Genomic DNA, 25118 nt, shown 5'->3' with positions numbered 1-25118 from the left:
CCAAAAGAGGCATCACACATGACCAAGCCTAGGAGTTCGGTGTATCAGTGGTTCCTAAACTAATACCAGAGGGCAGGCAAATAATGCAAGAAAGAAACTGAAGCAAACAAGGGATCCTGCTGCTTCTATACAGTTTAGCATTGTGGAGTCATGATATCATGGTCATGCTGGGAATTTATCGCTAACATAAATTGCCACAGGAAACATTTTGTCAAAATTTCAATATCAGCGTGGTCACAGCATATATAGTGAGCAGCTTTATTTACTTAGGAGATAACGTTAGTTGAGTAGAATGTTAAATTAGGGTAACAGTCTACAGCTTCTGTATAAATGCTTAAAGGAAGCCAATGCATCTCTGGAAGCCCAACATCAAAGGGAATACATTTCACAGTGTATTCATTTTTAAGCAACTCATAACATATAACATAAGAAATATAATGAATCCAGGAAGAGTTCTGGACACCCTAATGGCACTTATGCAGATCTTTCCATTTTCCAAATACTAATTTATTTAGGGCAAATTTGTATCTATTTTGCATAGCCCTGAGCAGTATTAAGCTACCCCATGCTAGAGGGACCACAGGTGACATTTGACCTTGAGGGGTAGTGACTCCAGCATCCAAGGAGCACTCAAAAAGTAACACACTTAAATCATGCAGCATACCTTACCTCCTATCCCCCGACATGCCTAGCTAGCTTTACTGGCTGGCATATGGGCAGGGAGGAACCATGGCTCCAATTACATCTCGTCCCCTCTTTTGGGTTCTGTACTACATGGTGGAGGGTCTTGGTATTAGCACTGTGCTCCCTTGATCAGAGGGGATGCAAATCTGCCCAGGACCTTATGTGGCAGTACAACACAAAGAGAGGTTCCTCTTTCAGATCTGGATTCTGGCTCCTCTCTCCCAAAGTTAAAGACTATTCATATCCAGGCTTTTGGTTTAGCCTGTTACAAGATGGGGGCCTTGTCACTTAATTTTAAATTGGATCCTGATTCAGGTCATCATTATCATCAAGGCACCTCCAAAAGGGATGCAGTCTCTTTGCAGATCAAGCACCACTGGGATCAATCTCTAGCTAGGTCCTTAGGACAATCTGGCTGAATGTTCAGTCTATGTCCATCATTGGCCATCTCACTGCACCACCAAATCTTTTGGTGACTATGTGCTGAGCGGCAGCATTCCTTGGTAAACAGGCTTTGTAATTTGTTGGTGTTCCTCCTATTATGTACATACCAGAAAAGCTGACAAAATTGAACTTGTGCTGATGAAGATCCATTTGCTGGGTTTGGCTACAAATATCCTCATTCCTGACTGTGTCCTACCACTTAATATGGAGCTGAAATGGCCAAGAGTTACTCTGTCACTGAGGAAAAAATGCCCAATGAAAACTTGTGAAAGGGCTATGCCTGTATCCTGAGTGTTGACGGAATATGTAAAATTAGTGCCTGGAATGTTCAAACTTTTTCCAAAACAGCTAAGCTGCTCTCGTCAAGCTGTTGAAAAGTCTGAATGTTGATATCTGTGTCTTATCTGAAGCACACTGCCCAGAACCAATGAAAAAAGAGTTGAGGACTATACGTTTTTGCTCTCATACTGCCCTCAGGGGTTGTTTGAGCCGAATGGCTATTGTACTTTCACCCAATGCCCAAACAGGAACTGCAGCTGTGGCAGATAACTAACGAGCAATTTATCCTGACTGGGATACTAAATACTAAATCCCCAAATTTAAGAGATGTTCAGATCTGGGATTGTTCCATCTCAGTAAAGACAAAAGATTCCAGTATTAAAAATACTAAATATAAATAGATATAATGTAAACATGTATGACTGTATAATTAAAGTACATTATTGTAACCACTTTGAGAGCACTTTCCCTACTCAACCCTGGCTCAGGAAAACTCTTACTGACATCTACTGACAGAAGATTGAGTAAGGAGGCCCTTAGTATTTGACCCTAACTTTTTATGGAACTATTCTCTCATAGCTGTTATCAGGTGCTTAAAGGAAGTAGCTGCAGACTTACGGGAAGGGTTATGGAAAGTATCAGTTTATCTTTAAATCCTGCAACCTTTAAATGTCTTTCAGATGTGGACATCCAAAACAGAGCTACAGATCAGTGCTGACAGGATCACTGACACGCACACTTCCTTCCTTGTGAATCTCAGTTCAGGCATATGATGGCTAATACACAGAAAAATTATCCTTCTATCAGGGCAGAAGTTTCAGCTTATTCATCTTTCTTGGGCATGGCAGGTATTTCAGAAGAGTAATTCCAATTACACAGACCTGTGACAGTTTCTGTTTTTGTGGGCACTGTTTTATGCCTATGAGTAACTGCATCTGCATTTTTTAGTAATAAGCTGTGAGTCCAAGTGTTGATTAGTTATAGCCCAAATTGTCAAATGTGGCTTCTACTTTTGGGTACCTCAAATTCTGGATGGCAGCTAGAGATACGTAGTGCCTGATTTCTGAATCACACCTCCCACGTATTCCACTCAGGCCCTAGGATAGGTATTTCAGATTGGGCAATCACAAACTGCAGTGGCATTCTAAATTAAAGTACTCAATTGAAAATCTGGATCAAAACACCTACCTGTTTGCATGTGTGTAACAGGGTGGGCTGCGCTGTTATGAACCAGGAGGCCTGCCCCTTATGAGGCAGGGGTTGGGTGTTCCCTACAAAAGGCTGAGACAGTTCAGTTGGAAGGGGAGCTGTAGAAAGGAAGTAGGTTTCTGTGGCTGGGCCAGGAACAGGAGATAGAAGAGTAAAGGGAAAGGCCTTGGGACCTCTGCAGCCTGTGCTGATCAGAGGAATAGTATTGCTTTGTGTTACTCTGTGAGTTTGTGTTTGAATTAATAAACTGTGCCCGGCAGCATGAGCCTGAAAGAGACTCTGGGCATGGGATTAGTCCTTCCAGGGTTGGACAGACAAGCAGCTTAAAATGTGCTAGTATTGATCACAGATGTCTAATTACTATTGGTGACTGCAGATAGCTGAGAAAAGAAGTGGGTGGGGGGGGATAAAGGAGAAATGGGGGATGACAAGAACACACAGGAGTGAGAGACAGACTGAAAGAAAGAGCAAAAATTAGATAGTGAATTACTGTCCAAGACAGAGGCAACCTCAGGTCATAAAATAGGTCCCAGCTTTACTCGAGTTTCTCACAGCAATGTGTGATTGTGTAGGATCATGGATAGGAAGGGAAAAGGCCCGTAAGACAATCTCTATTAAGATGTGGACTACTCTACAAAGAAGTTTGAGAACTTCTATTCTAGTGCTCCATCCAGTCTATATTTATATGTCTCCATCTACACAGGTCTTCCATTGCTCTCCTCTCATCCCCAATGTGGAACTGGCATTCTTATCTACCCAAGGTTAGGCTGGTCCAAATTTTTCCAATTCAATATTTTATTTTATTTTTAAATGGGGGAAATTTGTCATAAAAATTATCCTTTTTTGATCAACTAGAGAGTAGGTCAACCTTTTTTCAATATTTGAAATATTCATTAAAAATTATAAATTTTGAAATTTAAAAAGGGTGTTTTTTTCCCTTCAATTTTCCACCTTTTTTTCCCCTCAGTGTCTAGTGGGTTACTACAGAGAAGTATTTCCTGATTTAAGCTTTACTTTTTCCTCCCATCAATCAGTTTTTCACCAGAATATCTTAAAATTTATGATATCTAATTACTTATGTTACTTTAAAACAACTTATATTAATGACAGAGTCAAAATCAATGGTCACAGCTAAGGGAACAGATTTTATCAAAACGAAAGAGTGTAAGATATAGCAAACCACAGAAACACAAGATTTAAACAAAATGTATCACCACCACCTAATAGTCATCAGAGAAAAGTACTCTGCTATTTATGAAGTGTTGATGTCTCAGAGAGGATCTCCACCTACACATGGAAATATAGCCAGGAGGAGCCCAGAATGGGAGAGACAATCAGGAAATAGACAGTCTGGGCACAATGTTATCTCAGAGAAACGGAAGAGTTATATATAAAAAGGGGTAGGTAGAAGTCTGAGCTGTCAACATGAGGGAAGGTTGAGAGGATAATTTAAAACATCCTGAAAGGAAAATACAAGTTACACATTCAGAAAAATAAAATATGGGATAATGGTCATTGAGTAAAAATAGAAGTATATAATTAAAGAGACACTTACTGTACCAGGCCGGGGGTATGGGATACGTCCTTCATATTGTACCCATCGATGATCCACACTTTCTTTGTGAGCGTAAGGGCCATTGAAAACAGCTCTCATATCAGCCATGCTGTATACACAAACCGCAGAGCCCTTGAATACAGAGCTGAAAGAAATGAACCATGTTTATAAGCACATTTTAAAATCTTCAGTGTAGGCCTGATCCAAAGTCCACTGAAGACAGTTAAAAGACTTCCCCTGTTTTTGATGGACTTTGGATCAAGTCCTATACCTGAGAATTATTATAACTGAGGGTGGTGCTAATTATATACGGTATAGATTACTGCTTTGGCCTGAAAACTCATACTTAATATAACTGTGAATTAAAGTTTAAAACTTTGGTCTGCTGGAGACTTGATTTGTTAACCTTTTGGCCATCCTGAAAAAAACATCTTTTATCCTGGTAGGTGAAGGGATCCAGAAACCTCTTATTCCTTATTATGATTAGGACTTTGGAGTGTGAATTTTAGAGATTGAAGGACAGCCCATTACGTTCAGTTTGTATTTGACATTCTGTATTTTAATTCTTGTTCGGACAACCAGAGTATTAGAGAGGCATGTGGTAGGAGCATTGTAAACCAAAAATAAATAAATAAATAGTTGTGTGGCTTTTCTAACAAAGACGGCTGAATTATCTAACCAAAACCAAACCGTAGGCAAACGTGTTAATCTTACACTTTGTGTGACAAAATGGACATCCATTCACTTCTGTATAGCTTCAGTGGCTATGTAACCTTTTAGGGCAAGATCTTGTAATTCAATTCAATTGTTGTCAGTTTGTTTACTGAATTGTATGAAGGTTCCAGGAGGCTTTGTTGCATATGGCATGGATCCTATCAATATTGTATTAATTCATACTGTTCCTATAGTTGACATTTACAGTGTCTTTCATTCTTTGCACTCTGCACTGAGACCTCGGGACCTGAGTTCTACTCCTGGTTCTGCCACTAATCAGCTGTGTGACCTGAGACAAGTCAAGTCATTTCTCTGTGTCACTCTCCTGCCTTGACACCTCCCCCTTTGGTTGGTCTATTTAGATTATCAACTCTTCAGGACGAGGACTCACTTACTATGTGAATGCTCTGCATCTAGCCCAAAGGCACTCTAATCTTGGTCAGGGCATTTATGTGCTACTGTAATACAAATCAATAATAAAGACTACTACAAACTGATACAGAAATTATATCTAGAATGACTACATTTCATTTCATCTGCAGCAGGTAGATTACATTACACACAAAAACTACATTGAACATTATTAAGATGGAGAGTCAAATACTCAAAAGTTAGGATTCATAGATTCATAGACTCTAGGACTGGAAGGGACCTCGAGAGGTCATCGAGTTCAGTCCCCTGCCCTCATGACAGGACCAAATACTGTCTAGACCATCCCTGATAGACATTTATCTAACCTACTCTTAAATATCTCCAGAGATGGAGATTCCACAACCTCCCTATGCAATTTATTCCAGTGTTTAACTACCCTGACAGTTAGGAACTTTTTCCTAATGTCTAATCTAAATCTCTCTTGCTGCAGTTTAAGCCCATTGCTTCTTGTTCTATCATTAGAGGCTAAGGTGAACAAGTTTTCTCCCTCCTCCTGATGACACCCTTTTAGATACCTGAAAACTGCTATCATGTCCCCTCTCAGTCTTCTCTTTTCCAAACTAAATAAACCCAGTTCTTTCAGCCTTCCTTCTTAGGTCATGTTCTCAAGACCTTTAATCATTCTTGTTGCTCTTCTCTGGACCCTCTCCAATTTCTCCAATTGCCGGAAGTAAAATTGCCAGTGCAAACTTAACTTACCCCCTTGTGTGTATATATTATGATGCTGTCTCTGATCATACACTATTTTATCCACAGGACTTCTGCCTCATTCAGTTCACAGGATGCAGAGTGCTCACTTAATCAACAGTTATTCAATATTTGGTTGTAACCTTATTGTTCAATGTGTGACCCCATTTACTGCACACTATTCAAACCATGCTCTGAAAACAGAATTATTAATTTCCTCATTGGATGTTCTGTGATGTTCATCACTATAATATCTGAGTACTACACCAACATTAATTAATCTTCCAACCTAACTCTCCTCCTGTGAGGCGAGGGGGTATTTTCTTATTATCATCCCCACCCATTATGCTGATGTGTTACTCTAAAGTGCTTTATTGCGAAAAGTGACCTACAGCTGTATCACCTTGACATGTGATATTGTTTGATCTCATAAGATAATCAGGGTCTGGCAGCAGAGAATGAATTTATTTCAATAGGAGCTGTTGGGTACTCTGTAAAGCTAATATATATATATATTTAATTTTGAAATTTAACATCTTGAAGATTTTTGTGAAAAATTCACCTGTTTCTCAACCGACTCTTTTTTAAACCAGGCATGTATTTAGATGGACTATGAAGCATAACTTTAGGCACACATTTTGGAAAATACTGGCCTGGGGAAACAGAGGTCAGTCCTGCAGGTCTTATTCTGGCAAGCTCCCTTTGACTTCAAGAGGTTTTTGCCTGAGTGAGGCCTTCAGGATTGAATTCCAGGGGCAAATGTAGCCCTATACATACCTTGTAGTAGTGAAGACTCCATATACTAGAGGGTTTCTCTCATCTCTTGTGGAAAGTAAGAATATATCTTCTGTAATGGAAAAAGTTTCTTTTTATTAGACAGCCTATAAACATTTTCATATTTACCACCCTATCATTTGGAGCTTTGTAAACATAACATTAATCCTTACATTTGTTTGATTTTGAATTTTCTATCCTGTGAATTGTGCTGAAGTTTTGATTTCTGCCATCTGCTGTATTCCACCTGGAATCAGCTGAACTTCTCCCCAAATGGGAAAAGCCAAGTGAAAATAACAGGCCATAATTCTGATCACATTTACACCAGCTGTATACCAGGAGTAAAGTTAACGGAGTTGCCCAGAGTATAAAACTGGTGGGAGTGAGATCAAAACACTGCCCTGAGCTTCAGAAAATCCAAAAAACAGAACAGATTACAGAACAAAACAGTAAAGCTCAGTTCAACTTACGTAGCTCATCAAAGTATGTGTCTGCCCCCTCAGGGCCAGGTATCGAGCACACCAGTCTTGCTTTCAGGAAAGTTGTCCATTTGTTTATTAGGCTCCGTTGACCTCCCATATCATTCTAATTTAAAAAATAAAGTTTTGCTTAATGAGAATTTTACATAAGCCTCTAAAATATCTGCTGATCCTCTTCTGAGCAGTGTTTTAAAGGGCGTATTTCTAGTCCACCCTTTCTACATTTAAAGTAGAAAAGGGATTAATGGGAAATGTTTAACACAAACATACATCTCACAAGAAATGCTTAAGATCGCAAGTGCAGGAAGACCCGCTGTATTTAAAACTGCAGAGTGGTTTTCTCTGTGATCTCCTTTTTAGTTACTCATAGTCTTGGGACTTTCAATTTTGGGGCTGAAATTTGAATGGTTTGGTATTATTCCAATTGTGATTGTATTCTTTTACTCCTTGTGCTGACAAAAGCCCAGTTTGAACAAATAAACTAAAAAACAAAAAAGGTTTTGTTCAAAGTTTGAACAAAACCAACATTTTGAAACCCCCCTTTTTCAGAGGCGGCTCCAGGCACCAGTACGCCAAGCGCGTGCCTGGGGCGGCAAGCCACGGGAGGCGCTCTGCCAGTCACCGTGAGGGCGGCAGGCAGGCTACCTCTGGCAGCATGCCTACGGAGGTCCACTGGTCCCGCAGCTTTGGCAGACCTCCCGCAGGCATGCCGCTGAATCCATGGGACCGGGGACCTCCTGCAGGCAAGCCGCTGAAGGCAGCCTGCCTGCCGCGCTTGGGGTGGCAAAATACCTAGAGCTGCCCTTGCCCTTTTTATAGTTTATTTGGTCAAACTAGGCACTTTTCAGTACAAAGAAAGTAAAAGAATACATTTTCCCCCGTTATACAAAAATCTGTTTGTGAAGTTTCTTTGAACAACACCACAGCTGAAATGCCCAAAGCCACACCTCTCCCAGGAGTCTCTTCTTGTCAAGAGACAGTCATTCTGGAATCAATGGTTCTCTAGGAATTTTTTTACATACAGAATAATGGTGCAGACCATTTGGGCGGAGGTCCCAAAGACAAATTGCTGTATCTACCAATGGTTCTACAAACATACATACTCTATTTGTTATGTGTACACAGTTCACAGCAAGGTTTGTGGGAGGGCAAAATTTGATCAAATTACTATTTCCTAAGTTCTTGGTGAAGTAGTCCCCTAAATTCCATTCTAGATAATTTCCCCTGAGCTACGCTTATTGCGCTAACAAACAATGCTCAAAGGTTTGGGAATTGTCTAATATATTAAGTATAAAACAAATGGGATACCATGACCAAAACTGTTTCTGAAATATTAATACGCTTAACACAATGTACTCATGAGTTGTCAAAAAATGAAAAAAAGGAGTTGATTCTGGAATAAAGTTTTAAATTTGTAAGGAGTCGACTGTAAACACTTAGTGACTGGATGATAACTATTACAGACATCCAAGAGCATGGTCTTAAATGTCAAAGTTCACTTTGCAAGGAGTTGCTTTTCTCCAGTAATGCATTTTCAGCTGACTAACTGTTGACTTCTCTTCTTTTCTGTATTTGTTCCTTTTAAATATTTTTAGCTCAGTTTCTAAATTTTTTTGTAATTATTGCCTTTTGAATCAAAGTTCTTACAAGAACTGTCACTTCTCTGCTTATTTTTCTGAAGACCTTCACAGCCCACAGGTTTGCATCTAGCCAACAGATTTATTAAACAGGTGTCAAAATTAGCAGCCTTACGTGACTAGTAAAGTATGCTCTGTACATGTGTGTTCTGTTTGGAGGTGCAACAGCTGAGCATTCTGGGACAAGCAACCAAACATACCTAAACAGCAAATAGCTCCGAGCTTTTCATGCATCTGGCCATTCTGTTCACCTAAATTACATCTATCTTTTCCACCAGAGTACCCTTATTAGCTCACTAGTTGATGCTGCACATTTTCAAAAGACTACAAGTAGTTTCTAAATGTCTTCCTGGGATTTGGAGTGATGCTGGGGAAACAGGGGAATGTCTGAAAGGATGAGAGAAGAATCTAGAGACATTCTGCTGCAACTGCAGACCAGAAATTCTATAAATGTGGTTCACAGTCCTCAAGTCCGATCAGGCAAAGCTCTTAAACACCAACTTAATGTTAAACACATTAGCAGTCCCATTCAGTTCCTAAAGTTAAGCATATGCTTAAGTACTTTGACGGGTGCCTCAGCAAGCAGCTGAACCTATGTTACACATTGCCAATAATATTTTATTTTACATATTGAAACAAGGAGGAAAGTCAGCATCTTGTGACCTGCCAGCTCTACCTGGACCATCCTCAAGTGCTCTATAAAGTAACCACAGAGTGAAAATTTCTAATTACAAATGGAAAATCCATTCCACTCATAACATCCTCTGTCCTCCAGCGGCAGCTCCTATCCTTCCAGGCACCTCTGGGTGAAAGAGGCAATGAGATACCAAGAGTAAGGTACAGTGGAAACATGGAGGAATGATTGCTTTTTAAAAACATTGGTATCTCCAATGAACACTCAGCTCTACAGCTCTTTTCAATCACACCTGAACGATGCAGTTTTTTTGCTTTTCAGCTCTGATAGTTTTTTAGAGGAGACTGAGCTGAAAAAGAAAAAGTAAATATGGGGGTGTTGCTTGAAAGGGGGCAGGAATTAACAAAGGTTGTAACTGCTCTATTTACTGGTGGGATGAGCCCAGACCATGCCAAGTAGTAGTCACCTTCTAGGAGTAATTTTGGACACCTCCCTGCTCTTGGATTCTCAGGTAACACAGTAGCTACTACTGCTTTCGATATCTGCGCTTAGCTGTGTAAGCAAAGCCTTTGCTCCAGGATGCTTCACCACAACACTTATAACTACTTCAGCCTTTGCAATTTGCTTGGAAATTTCAGCTACAACAAACATGCTTATCTATCTGCTGATGGGAGTGCGCTAGCATGAGCACACTAGTGCCCTGTGAAGCACATAAGTTTCCCATTTCAATTCACTGCATTGGTTCTAATCTGGGAATGCGTTACCTTAGAACATACCTCTTTTCCTATTCAATCACTACAACATTTGGGACACTTTTGCTGACAGTCAGTCTCTAGATTCTCCTGAGTGAGGACTGATGGTAGGGAGCTTTTGGTGTAGGATCCTCAGTCCATCATGGCATCTTTATAGGCCTACAGAGTCCTGTCTGTAGCACATTTGGCCAAACATCTTGAAGCTTCAATGACACATGGAAGGGGGGCTATTTTATTCTGTTTGTCTTTTGTGGTTGGTTTGATTTAATATCTCACAGCACTTAATCTGTGCCTTCTTGGTTGAAAAGATTTGAACTACTTCCTAAAGGTCCACAGTCTGGGCCAGCTCATGCTCTATTGAATGGTTGCAAGGCCGACCAGCCTCTCCTGTGTCATTGTGGAGTGTAGGTCTTCTTCAGGTATAGCGAGGAGTTTTGGAATTCATACAACAACCCAAATATAGTTCTGTGTTCCTTGAGCTGCATAAAATATTTTTCATCTGACTGTATTGCACAATCTAAGCACATGGTTAAAGAATTCAACTTTGAATTGTTGTTTGGGGTCTCTTATGGGATTATCCTGTGTCTTGTAATGAAAATGTCTTCTTCTTAAGTGACTCTTTGTATTCCTGAATGAGTGGGAAAATAGCTTCAGTGTGAAGTTCCTCTGCGAACTTCTGTGCACTCTTCAGAATGTTTTGAAATCCCTCATCTGACCAGTAAGACTGTAAGTATGACTTTGATTTGTCCAGTTGTTCCACTGCTCCAGATATAGCAAGGTCAACACCTTGGAGTCTCTTGCTTACAACATTTATTTCAAACAGTATGTCATGCCACAACACTAAGCCACAAAGAAATTTGAAATTATGTATGTTTGGTGATTCCATTTCCCTCTGCCACTGTTCTCTCATGAACAGTTCCTGTCATAGTATTATCCTCCATAATGGCAACTATGGCATCATCTATCTTCCCAATTTGGTATCTGATAAGCTTTATCACCTCCACTCAACTTTCTCATCATGTGGCACTCAGTGGTTTCAGTGTCAGAGAGGATGTTCCCAGATGTTGCTTCAAAATTTGCCATCGATGAGTTGATGTAGACAAAAATACATAGATGCTTTGAATTATATTAAAAAATTCAGCAGCATCACTAGAAGCTGATGCTGCATCACTGGCCACCAAGTTCAATGAATGACAACTGCAAGGGACAAAAAAAGCTCCAGGATTTAACTCTCGGATCCGTGTTTGCACTTCTCAGTTCTTTCCTCTCATGTTGGCACCATTATTGTAGCCCTGACCTCTCATATCAGCTATCGCAATTCCCGTATCTTCCGGCTTTTTAAGAAGCATTTGTCATACCAGCTCCTGTTGTATTATCAATGTCAATAAATACTAGAAAATGCTCTCTGACAGTCACCATTGCAGGGACAGTTTCACTAGGTTCTGTTGTTGTTACAAAATGCACCATTAAAGTCATTTGTTCTGTATGGCTGGTGTCAGGTGTGCAGTCCAGAATAACAGAGTAATATCTTGCTGACTTCAGATCCGCCACAATCTTCTGTTTGACTTTTGTTTGCTAGTACCTGTATGATCTCATTTTGAATTGTTTTTCCAAGGTAGTGGTGTGTGTACATTTCTTGGGTGGTGATCTTCTTAGATGCTTCTGGAGTACAGAAATCAAACTCAGCCATCAGTTCCACAATTTTTAAAGAATGTTTCCATTGTTTGGCACATACCGATCTGAAGTGCCACACAGTGCTAGGCTTTGGGTAGGCAAGCATTCTCACAATGGCAATGAGCCTTTTCAAGAACATTTTGCCAGTAAAGAGTTCTAATGCAATCTTCTTTTGATGGCTGATCATCTATGATAGCCTTTAACTTTAGTCCATCTCAAACTCTTTCCACCGATGGAATGCTCTCTGGTGATTTGCTGCCTTCTCATGGCATGCCAGATTTCTAGCAGATTTCCCAGTCTTTGTTCTGTAGAACCCAATGTGGCTGGAACATTAGACTGGAAGAGTTTGCACAAAACACTATGTAACATTCTGGGTTTCTGAGTACATAAGCAAGGCCTCTCCACTTTGTCACCATTGGGATTTACACCAGTAATGTGTTGGATGGAAACTTCGTTTTCATTGTCTTTGGGGAACATGAAGTTTTTCACTTGCTGTGGCCCATGCAGTACAAGAAAGTCCCTTGGGCTACTGCTCAGTGGGGTCAACGTCCCTTGGATCATCTAGGACGTAAGGAACTAAACTCAGCAGCAGCTGTTTCTTGTGCCTCACCACACTCTTCTCTGATCTACACTTTTATTAGGAATGTGCATGTTTACATCCATTTGAGATGGAGATAATGGATGCTGGCAGTAGCTCCCAGTGTCTCCTGCACTGTGACTAACTGCAAGATCAGGCATTTCCTCACCACTCATATACTCACTGGTGCGAGGCTCACCATGAACATTTGTGTCTATGTATCTTAGGAAAGCGCCTTCTTGCTTAGATAGAAAAGCTTTCTTTACTTTTTCTTTTTCTGAAATGCTGCCCCAGAGGGATTTTCTTCTTTCACTCATGACTGCTGTTCTGTGTCAGCTATAGTGGGCTCTCAACACTCAATTGAAGGGGACAAAGGAGGCTGGTAGCAGTCCTGAGTGAGGGAAGATATCAGCATCTTAAGGGCCTAACTGGCTCCTACTTCTTCAGTTGACTGCCTGTTCTCCTCAGTGGGTACAGAGAAGCAGCAGGAAACGGAAGCTCCATGAGAAGCTGGTGTTTATCAGTCAGGCTCCTGGAGGTGCTAGAGAGGTCCATAAGAGGCTCTTCTCCTTTCCTCTGTAGCTCCTGCTGCTGTCTGTTATCCCTTCACCTTTTTCTGCCCTGCCTGTGTATGTCACTTGTGCCTCCTTCCTCCAGCACAAACATCTACCATCTCTGTGCGTTAGCGCAGAGAGAATACATGTGCACCAGCAGCAGACCATTTTCTATACTCTGGGTCTAGTGGTGCCCCCCACGTTGACAGCTGAGGCGGCTGCTCAAGTTTGCCTCATGGAAGGCAGCTGCTGTCAGGTGCTCAAAGAGACCTCGAAGTGGGTAGCGGATACTAATAATATATAGCAACTTCAAGAGGCTAGGTAGAGCAGTAAGATTGGAGAAAGAGGATAAAGAGAAGGGAAGTGAGGAAAAAAGGAGAGAGTAAATTAAGAAAGGGAAATCAAAATACGAGGAGGGGGGCAGAAATCCGTGGGAGAGGAGAAGACTATGCAGGTGGGAGAATAAAAAATAACTTGAAATTGGAAGAGATCCTCAAGTCATTTTCCTATCTGGTGGTAAACCAGCGCATAGGTCATCATTAGGTGTAGTTTGCTGATTTTTTTTTTTTTTTTTGTGGTTGGGGGGAAGCAAAGCACATTCATGCACACACCCACGTGCATGGTGAAGCCAGCTCCCTTGGCTCACTGGATCTCTCCCCAGCCTGGAGTGGTACCAGGGCTGCCGGTACTGGGGGAGATGGGCCGGCTTAATGGGGAAGTCCTAGTTGCTGCTGGGGGCCACTCTGGCACCGTTGGCTGTAGTGATGTCGCTGCTTTGGTGCTGCTGAAACTGCCTCCCTACTGGAGCTACTGCTGCTGCCGATGGGATGCCACATGCTGGGTTCCTGCTTCCCCCTGCCCATTCCTATATCTCCTTCGCTTCCCTCTCCCCTCTGTCTTCCTCTCCCCACGGTCCTCTGCCTCATCCCACCACCTTCCTTTCCCCACTGCCCCCTGCCCCATCCTCCAACTCCTTCCCTTCACCTTGCCCAATGCCACTGTCTCTTCCCAGTCCCCTACTCCATACCTCTCTCCCCCACCCCACCTCCTTGCCATGCCCCTCATGGGCACTCACTGCTGTACAGGGTACAGGCGGGCACTAGAACCCAGGAAGCAGTATCCAGCTGCTGAGGCAGCAACCCAGAGCACAGAGGAAAGGCTGCTCCATCCCATTCTAAAATGTGGGGGATGGGGAAGCGCAGTGTGGGAAGGACAGAGCTCCCCTCCTGAGAAGGTTGAGCAAACCCTGCTCTGTGCTCGCACAAATGGGAAAGTGGAAAGTGACACCCTCCTCACACCTTGCCTCTGTTTGAGGGGGGTAAAATAAGGGGGCTTTCACCAAGAGAAATCAGTAGAGTGGGATGCAGAAGAATAGATACTGTAATGAGATGAGACAATGGCAGGAGAGGATGGCACAGGATGAATTTAAGTGTATGTGTTGAGAGGAGGAGGGGCAGGAAGAATATTCTAGTCTTTCAATCTAAAATTATGGCCAGACTAGTCATGCCACATGAGCAGCCCAAAGGTATCTGAAATCTTATCTCTAAGTATCACTGTCTATAGATCCTGAGAACACTGGCTTAGTAGTGTTTACAATACACTTTGTTACATTACAGAAGAAGGCACTTAAAGCTGCATATTTTTCTCTCTATAAATAAAGATTTAATTAGCACTTACTGCTTTGTAACCTCACAAGTTGTAACAGATACCTATGCTTCCGCCTGAAATGTCTTCTTCTGTAATATAAAGAAGTGCCTGTAAACTCTGTTTTTCCTGTGTGTTTGGGAGTGAGAGGCAGCTTTAGATACCCAGCCAGCTGGAAAGCAGCTAATTTACCTACCTGGAGTCGCCAGTCTGTTATAGTAAGACTAAAAAAAGACAGCACACACAAATTAACTAGTGAAAAGGGAAGCCTATTCATTAAGATTATAAAATGTTAAATTAATATATTCTAATGCCAGAAAGGACCACTGTGATCATCCAGGCTGACTTCCTGCATTCCACACTAGGTCACAGAACTTCCCCAAAATAGAGCATATCCTTCAGAAAAAAACATCCAATCTGAATTTAAAAATTGCCAGTGATGGAGAATCCTCCACAACCTTTGGTAAATTGTTTGAATGGTTAATTACCATTAAAAATATATGCCTTATTTGCAGTCTCAATTTGACTTGCTTCGACTTGGTAAAGTGCATTAAAGAGATAATGTAACTATCAGAAATGGTAAAAAAAAAATATGCTGGAACGATTTTCTGCCATTAAAACGCAGGTGCATTGAAATCAAAGTCAAAGCTAACTCTTTCAACCTTCACTTTTTGTTTAGATAATATTGAAATGCTTCATTTTGACTCCCGTTTCGATTAATTTCATTTTGACTTTTAAAATATAAATTTTAATATGCATTATAATTATACAGTTTTGATATTATCAAAGTGATTTTTTTACTCTATCTATAATAAATGTTTCAACATTATCTAAATTAAATGTTTCAATGGTAAATTGATTTTTTTAAAATGTTTCTTCCATGGGAAATTTCAGCTTTTTGTTATGATTTAGAACAAAGCCAAATTATGAAACAATTGAATTTTCTGTGGAATGGAAATTCCAATTTCTACCCATCTCTAGTGACTATTCAAATATTTGAGGCAACACTGAAATTAATACAGCTCTACTAAGAAATACAAAACCCTTGTCAAATCAAGAAGGCACGCTCTTCAAAAGCCAGAATATAAAATTTGTATGCGAGATTAAAGCTGAATCCTGCAGATTTTATGTGACTAGCTCTATTGCTATGCAAATCATATCTCAACAAACTCAAGGTCTCATTCAGTTCTCATTAACGTGAACAGAAAGACTCACTGACTTTAAAAGAGGGATGGCTCAGGCTCCAAAATTGTAATAATAATTCAAACAATTAAGAACTTTTGGCACTCAGTTCACATTAGAAACTGCAACTGATCTTTCTCATTCATGTCAACATCAAAATGTAAATGTAGATGCATTTGAAACCCTTGCTTTCTATCTACAAAATTAATGTGTCTCTTTCTGATTAAAAATAAAGAGGAGTCTTTCTGATCTGCAATATTCAAGTACCAGAACAAAATATATGTTTCCTAATCCATGTGGTTATAGGTACGTTATCTGAGAATTAATCTTTTTTGCAAGTAAAATCTATCACATCACTGTTGATCTTGGAGCATATGGATTAAAAATAAAATTAAACGACAGATTTTCTTCAATCACTTTATGGAAATATGTAGATGACGTTAATGCAGCTGAATCAAAACTCACTATTGTGTGCCTTGGAATCCACTAGACAGGAAAACAGATGGCAGTACAGCAAAAGAACACCTAAACCTAACTGATTCTTAATCTCTTATTTCGGTTGTAAATAACACTGAATGTAAGAACAGAAAATGCATTTTTTTAAACCAGTAAACATTCAAGACTTCAGAAAATGTAATACATAAACTTTAAAGATAGTAATTATCCTGAACAGCTGCATAAATCAAATCAGACAATGAGTGGAATTCAAAGGAGGCGGCTATTAGTGCCTGTGGCAAGATGCAAAAGGACCATCCAAAGTGAATTCCTAGCAGGAACAAAAGGAAATACCAGCAAACAAAATGAAAAGAGCTGGAACTGTGAAAGACCCTGTAGCTGTAGCTAAGTGATAGATCCACCAAAAACAAATAAAATCCTAAGCAACAGAGAGCAACACTGTGGAAAAGTTTCCAGCAGACCAATAAAATTCTATTGAAAAACTGCCAACATTCTAATGTCAATGAATTTATGCCTCCAAACACATAATTTCTTCAAAACTCCATAAAAATGGACTTCACTAAAATAAGACAGGAGATCTACAGCACTCACTTCACCTCTCTACAAAGGAAAAAGGACTGTAAGCTGTCTAAACTCCTACCTGCCACATGGGGACACAACCGTAGTACCCCTAAAGCCAAAGTAAACATCGTCACCTCCAGGCCAGCAATATCGTCAATCTATCCAACTACACACTCAGCCCAGAAGAAAAGTCTGTCTATCTCGGGGACTCTCTTTCTGTCCTGCCACCCCCACCAACATGATACAGTTCTGTGGCGATCTGAAAGCCTACTTTTGTCGTCTACGACTCAAAGAATACTTCCAGGACAACACTGAACAGTGCACTGATACACAGGTACCCTCCACCAACAGCACAAGAAGAAGAACTCCACATGGACTCCTTCTGAGGGTCGAAATGACAGTCTGGACTATACATTGAATGCTTCCACCGACGTGCACAGGCAGAAATCGTGGAAAACACAACACCGCTTGCCTCATAACCTAAGTTCGTGCAGAATGCAATGCCATCCACAGCCTCAGAAACTACCCTGACATTATCATCAAACAGGCTGATAAAGGAGGTGTTGTTGTCATCACGAACAGTCTGACTACCAAAAGGAGGCCGCCAGACAACTCTCCAATACCAAATTCTACAGGCCACTTCCTCAGATCCCACTGAGGATACACTAAGGAACTGCACCATCTACTCAGGACACTCTCTACACTAACCGGAACAAATCAGCACACCCTTAGAGCCCGACCAGGGTTATTCTATCTACTACCCAAGATCACAAACCCGGAAATCCTGGCACCCATCATCTCGTGCATTGGCACTCTCACTGAAGCACTTCTGGATATGGTGACTTTCTACTCAGACCCTATGCCACCAGCACTCCGAGCTATCTCCATGACACCACTGATTTCCTGAGGAAACTACAATGAATTGTCCCTCCAGAAAAAACACCATCCTAGCCACCATGGATGTAGAGCTCTCTACACAAACATCCCACACACAGATGGAAACAAGCTGTCAGGAACAGTATCCTGATGATGCCACTGCACAACTGGCTGCTGAGCCTGCTGTCCTTTATACTCACACACAACTATTTTCAAGTTTGATGACAATATATATCTCCAGATCAGTGGCACTGCTTATGGGCACCCGCATGCCCCACAATACGCAATATTTTATGGCTGACCTGGAACAACACTTCCTCAGCTCTCGTCCACTCACGCCCCTTCTCTACCTATGCTACATTGATGGAACATCTTCATCATCTGGTCCCATGGGAAGGAGACTCTAGAAAATTCCACCACGATTTCACAACTTCCACCCACCATCAACCTCAGCCTGGACCAATCTACACAGGAGGTCCACTTTCTAGACACCACGGTGCAAATAAGTGATGGTCACATTAACACCACCCTATAGTCGAAACCTACCGACCGCTACGCCTACCTTCATGCCTCCAGCTTCCATCCAGGCACATCACACGACCATTGTCTACAGCCAAGCACTGAGGTACAACCGCATCTGCTCTAACCCCTCAGACAGAGACCAACCTACAAAATCTCACCAAGCATTCTCAAAACTACAATACCCGCACAAGGAAATTAGGAACAGATCAACAGAGGCCAGTGTACCCAGAAGCCTCCTACTGCAAGACAACCCAAAAAAGAGAACCAACAGGACTCCACTGGCCATCACATACAGGCCCCAGCTAAAACCTCTCCAACGCATCATTCAGGATCTACAACCCATCCTGGACAATGATCCCACACTTTCACAGGTCTTGGATGGCAGGCCAGTCCTTGCCCACAGGACAACCTCCAACCTGAAACGTATTCTCACCAGCAACTGCACATCGTACCATAGTAACTCTACCTCAGGAACCAATCCATGTAACAAACCTCGATGCCAACTCTGCCACATATCTACACCAGACACCTTCACAGACCTAACCAGATCAGCCATACCATCACTGGTTCATTCACCTGCACGTCCCAATGTAATATACCCCTCATATGTTAGCAATCCCCTCTGCTATGTACATTGGCCAAACTGGACAGTCACTACCCACGAAAGCTCACGCTCCAAAACGTCTGTTAGTCTATAAGGTGCCACAGGATTCTCTGCTGCTTTTACAGATCCAGACTAACATGGCTACCCCGCTGATACATAATTCCTTTGTGACTCTCTAACTATTACTGTCTAATATTTTTATTCTGGCATTGTCCAGTTGTGCTAGGTACTGGCCACATACAGGAAAGATGCAGTCCCTTCCTCCAAGAGCTTTTTATCTTCAGGGTCTGAGTCAAAGCATATTGAAGTCCATGGGAAGATTCCTATGGTTTCAGTGGGCTCTACATTAGGCCCTAAGAAGATAAGCAACACAGGAAGGGTGGGAGAAGGAGAGAGAAAGAGAGAGAATAAAAATATACACAAGTATAAATAAAAGGAAGGATGGTCATGTAGCTAGGGTTAGGCTTTTCGAGTTAGGGTTAGGCTTAGTGAGTCCTGGGTCAGTTCACAGCTTCCTATATGACTTTGGGCAAGTCACTTTCTCTCTCTGCCTCAGTCTCTCATGGGGATAACTCTGTCTTGGAGTAGTGTTTGTTTCTCACTATGTGTTTGTACAGGGGTTAGCACAATGGGCCTCAATGTTGGCTGGGACTGCAATATACTATCATACTACTACTATTAAAGAACACTTTTATTCAATATTATGGGGCAAATAATTCACTATATTCCCTGTCATGGACCCACAGAATTGGTGCTACACTCCCAGCTTCGGAACAGTCTCTTGGAGGAACCCCATCAATATGTCATACCCTAAGGGGTCTCACTCTTTCTTCAAGTCAGGCCACCACCTCCTGAGACTGCACCTATGGGGCTTCAGTACCCCTGCTTTACACCATGAGCTCTGTTCAGCGAGTCCAATGGAGACAGACCCCTTGGTAGAGACTTGTCCATTCTTCAGGGATTAATGCACCTCACCAAGCATTTACAGTGACACTTAAGCAATGTTTTCAAAACAGTTGGGTTTATTAGTCAACTGGAACACAGCATATCCTTATGTGGGGTGCTTTACCAAGTGTTAAGTCAGTTTAACGAGATAAATCAATTAACAGCAGGATACCAAGGGAGGAGAAATAACTTTTGAAGAGGTAAGAGAGTGTCCCATTACAGACAGCTGACGAAGGTGTGAGTAACAGTAGGGAGAAATTAATAACACTTGGTAAAGCACCCCATATCCTTTCATGTATTTATACCTGCTCCTGTATCTTTTAATTCATATATCTGATGAAGTGGGTTTTAGCCCACAAAAGCTTATGCCCAAATAAATTTATTAGTCTCTAAGGTGCCACAAGGACTCCTCGTTTTTTATCTGGAGAGAAAACTACAGAAGCAGGGAAAGTGAAAGGAACTCATTTTGAGCAGGCCACATCACCTATGAAAATGGCCTCTGACTGAACTATGTGTGGGAGATAACACTATTTTAGCTTTGAGTTCCTGTACCTCTCACAGATTGACTGTTATTTCTTTAAGAGCTGTATTTTACTCACAACAAATGTGCAGAACTATTAGGGTTGCCATGGAAAACTCGACTCTCATTTTATAAAATATTTTCACATCACACCCAGAGTTTCTACTGAATTATTTTTGGATGAGTCCCAAACTGGAAAGTCTAACCGTACAGTAAGGAACCCGCTGTAATGGTTACCATTCATACCAGGAAAAAAAGAGAGATCAATAGGCTCAGGTGAAGTGACAGAGATTACAACAGGTGTGTAGGCTTTGGGAGGAAAGTAATCATGAATCAAAGCTCTAACATGCAGAATGTTCTTGGGGGTGCCAGGAACACTCAGTACTCAGGTTGCATTTCCACAACAGGGCTTCTGCCAACATTTGATGTATTCTCAAAGACTGCACTGGATTAACTCTCCTGTGAGCCCGGGGCTATTAGATTTTGCGAGGCCCCTGTATTCCAGTATTTTTCCTAATTTAAAATAAAATGATCACAAGTATGGCATCTAGGGTATTAACCCTATACTAAACTTGCCTTTTAATTAACATAAAGCCATTCTGTGGTTACACTTCAGTCTTAAAACATGAGAATATTGTTAAGTTAATTCAAAAATAGCCTACTTCTTACTTTAGAACACCTGTTATATTAGTTTCTTTCTGGGAGGGAGTTTGGGTGCAGGAGGAGGCTCCAGGCTGGGGCAGAGTGTTGGGGTGCAGGAGAGAGTGAGGGGTGTGGGCTCTGGGAGGGAGTTTAGTGCAGGAAAGGATTCTGACCTGGGACAGGGATGGAAGAGGGGGTGCGAGGTGCAGATGTAACACCAACAGACCCCAGTCAGTGGTGGCCGGGATCGAACTTGGGGCCTCTGGAGCTTGCTTACTACATGAGTCTCTGTAGAGTCAGGCTGTAGAGCAGACTCATTTAACTCTCTCTCTCTCTCAGTGGTCTCCGTGCCACTAGATGGGACAGGTTTCAGAGTAGCAGCCATTTTAGTCTGTATCCGCAAAAAGAACAGGAGTACTTGTGGCACCTTAGAGACTAACAAATTTATTTCAGCATGAGCTTTCGTGGGCTACAGCTCACTTCTTCAGATGTATAGAATGGAACACACAGAAAGGAGATATTTATACGTACAAAGAACATGAAAAGGTGGAAGTATACATACCAACAGGAAGAATCTAAAATTGCCACCTTCACGTCTGTCAATGAGTGGTTAGAGAGGTTGAAGTATTCTCCCACTGGTTTTTGAATGTTATGATTCTTTCAACCTCAGCCTAGACCAATTCACACAAGTGGTCCATTTCCTAGACACTCCTGTGCTCATAAGCGATGGTCACATAAACAACACCCTATACTGGAAACCCACTGACAGCTATACTTACCTACATGCCTCCAGCTTCCATCCAGGACACACCACACAATCCATTGTCTACAGCCAAGCTCTAAGATACAACTGTATTTGCTCCAATCCCTCAGACAGAGAATAAACACCTACAAAGATCCTCTATCAAGCATTCTTAAACTACCGAATACCCATCTGCTGAAGTGAATAAAACAGATTACAGCCAGAAGAGTACCCCAGAACCACCTACCAACACGGACAAGCCCACAAAAAGAAACATACAGAACACCAACTAAGCCATCACACTACAGACCCCCAGCTAAAACTCTCAGCGCATCATCAAAATCTATAACCTATCTTAAGATGATCCCTCACTCTCACGGATCTTGGGAACAGGCCAGTTCCTCGCTTACAGACAGCCTCCACACTGAAGCAAATTCACAAGCAACTGCACACCATACAACCATAACACTACTAACACCAAGGAATCTATCCTTTGCAACAAAGAGCCCGATGCCAGCTCTGTCCCACATATTCGATTCAAGTGACATCATCATAGGACCTAATCACATCAGCCACGCCATCAGGGGCTTCTTTCACCGCACATTACCAACATTGATATATGCCATCAGTCCCAGCAATGGCCCCTCTGTGTACATTGGCCAACCCCCCCCAGACTGTCTCTACGGCAAAAAAATAAATGGACACAAATTGACATCAAGAGCATTAACATTAAAAATCAGTGGAGAAACACTTCAACCTCTTAACCACTCAGTGAAGACTTGAAGGTGGCAATTTCTGCAACAAAAAAACTTCAAAAACAGATCCAAAGAAGATGCTGAACTCGAATTAATATTGCAACATTAGATACAATTTAACTCAGGCTAAACCAGGGACTGGGAATGGTTGGGTCATTACACTAATTGATCTATTTTCCTATGTTAGTTCTCCTCACCACTCTTGGGTCCATCTTAATATCACTTCAAAAAGTTTTTTTTTCTTCCTGCTGATGAACGCTCATCTCAATTGATTGGACTCTTCCTGTTGGTAAGCATACTTCCACCTTTTCATGTTCTCTGTATGTATAAATATCTCCTTTCTGTGTGCTCCATTCTATACATCTGAAGAAGTGAGCTGTAGTTCACGAAAGTTCATGCTGAAATAAATTTGTTAGTTTCTAAGGTGCCACAAGTACTCCTGTTCTTTTTTCAGATGGGACAGAACATCACACCCTGGAGGTGTGTGGGTTACAAAGGCTCCAGCTGGGAAGCACTTAGCACAGGTGGCTCCCGGCTGGTGGTGCAGCAGGGCTCAGACAAGCTGCCTCCATGTCGTGGCCCCACACCACTCCGGGAAGCAGATGGCTGCTGGCATGTGTCTACACACCCCTGAGGGGAGGGGGACAGCGTGTCTCAGTGCGCTGCTGGTAGGATGACCAGAGAGCAAGTGTGAAAAATCTGGACAGAGTGTGGGGGGTAATAGAAGCCTATATAGGAAAAAGTCCCAAAAATCGGGACTGTCCCTATAAAATCAGGACATCTGGTCACCCTAGCTGCTGGCACCCGCAAGTGCCACCCCCACAGCTCCCATTTGCCAGGAACCGGCCAATGGGAGCTGCGAGGATGTTGCTGGGGGCAGGGGCAATGTGCAGAGCCTCCTCCCTCCGTCCCCCTGCCAGGGGCCACAGAGACATGCCAGCAGCCGGCCGCTTCCAGGAATGGCATGGGGCCACGGCACACAGGCAGCCTGCCTTAGCCCTGCTACGCCAGGGGCTCCCTTAGCCTGGGGCTTTGGGCTGCAGCCCCTAAAGCCCCTGCGTTAATCTGGCCCTATGAATAGGGACACAGTGGCATATGGTCAGCAGTTAAGGCTAATTCCTTATGACAAAGCAGCCATGCAAAAGGCATCAGGAGATGGTAGAAATGGATACTTGGTAATAGTTGTTAACTAGGAAAAAAAATAAAAAGTCAATCAAAAATGATAATAATTCATATTTCTGTCATTAAATTTAAGCCATACCATCCATCTTCATAAAACATTGACATTGTTATTTTGGTTTTGATGGAAGGAAGTAATTGGCTTCATCTCGAAACCGCTTCCAACTACTTTAGTTGTTATGCCTCACAATGTTGTTTCCTCTGAGAAAGGACAGTCTCATATGAAGTGGATGATACGTGTTGAAGTAAGGTGCTAACCAGGCTGAGGCAGTCTCCAGCAGAAACACCTCATACTGTCCTTGATACCTTTGTAGTTAATTCTCCCAGATATGTGTCACTTTTAACTCATTTGTGTATCTTTTTTCCATATTCCCTCTTCCAGATCTCTGATGATTATTGCAAACAAGACTAGACTTATATGCTGCCTGTGATGCTTTACTTGTCAATATCCATTTACCACTACTCTCCTCTCTGATTGTGGTTTACAAAGCCCCAGTCTACACTAGCAACATACAGTGATTTTCCACATCCCTGAGCAGCACAGTTATACTGACCTAACTCCTTGTGTAGACAGTGCTATGTCAATGGGAAGGTTTCTCCTATCAACATAGCTACCACTTCTCAGGGAAACGAATAGCTATGCTGACAAGAGAATCCCTCCCATCGGCGTAGGAAGAATCTTTACTGAAGCACTACATTGGTGCTGCTGCAGCCTTTTTAGTGTAGACAGGCCTTCAGTCATAGGTTATCTAATTATACCCAGTTATTCATTAGCGTCAAGGGTTCAGCAATGCCATAGGTCTGCTTACTCTTCAATGAGAGTTTCAAGTGAGGAAAAGGTGACTGCAGAACTGGACAAAAATTTTGTTCAGTACTCAATGAAAAGCCTTATAGAAGTTCAAATCCTGCCTGCTTATGCTTTACCCCAGTTAGCTCTCATAGATCATCTACTCAAAAAAGCTAACAAGGTGTCTTTAACATGGCCATTCCTGTATAAATCCTTGCTCACTGGCTTTGACCAGCATCTATGACCTATTAACGTGATACAGCAAAAAAGACTGGCAAGTTACAAAATGTAATACACTTGATCATGAAGCTACAGGAAAGTCCGGCAACTAGTTGAGTCATGCAGTGCAATGTCAAATAAGAGACATAGGTTTTAGTGACTTAAATAGTTACACTGTGAACTGTTCTTCTGAAGCATCTCGAAGAGGTGGGCAAAGCAGTACTGGGATATGTTGATTTCTCACCTAGCCACAAGGTGAGCTCACTGTTCGCAAGCATAAGATTAGATTTAGAGCATGAAAACACAAGATGAAAGTGCAGATGAAGCCTTCACAACATCCCTTAGGGTAACTAGTATCCTGAGTCATTACCACAGGGCGAGTGACAGCCACCTCAGGAG

General features: G+C 41.9%; 1 protein-coding gene across 8 annotated transcripts in view; it reads right to left on the bottom strand.

Moving 5' to 3' along the window:
* The window catches only part of LOC116837266 (semaphorin-3D), a 207321-nt gene that overhangs the window by 49531 nt on the left and 132672 nt on the right, over positions 1–25118 (bottom strand). For all 8 annotated transcript variants that reach the window (XM_075064377.1, XM_075064398.1, XM_075064410.1 and 5 more), the window contains 3 exons: positions 7249–7363; positions 6782–6851; positions 4172–4316 (listed from right to left, as the gene is read on the bottom strand). In XM_075064377.1, coding sequence (XP_074920478.1) covers positions 4172–4316; positions 6782–6851; positions 7249–7363 — 330 coding nt within the window. The remainder of the gene's footprint in view (positions 1–4171; positions 4317–6781; positions 6852–7248; positions 7364–25118) is intronic.

This window comes from Chelonoidis abingdonii, chromosome 1, assembly GCF_003597395.2.
Source record: "Chelonoidis abingdonii isolate Lonesome George chromosome 1, CheloAbing_2.0, whole genome shotgun sequence".
NCBI classification, from domain to species: domain Eukaryota; kingdom Metazoa; phylum Chordata; order Testudines; family Testudinidae; genus Chelonoidis; species Chelonoidis abingdonii.
The sequence above is the reverse complement of the archived record's forward strand: the minus strand, read 5'-3'. Positions and strand labels throughout refer to the sequence as shown.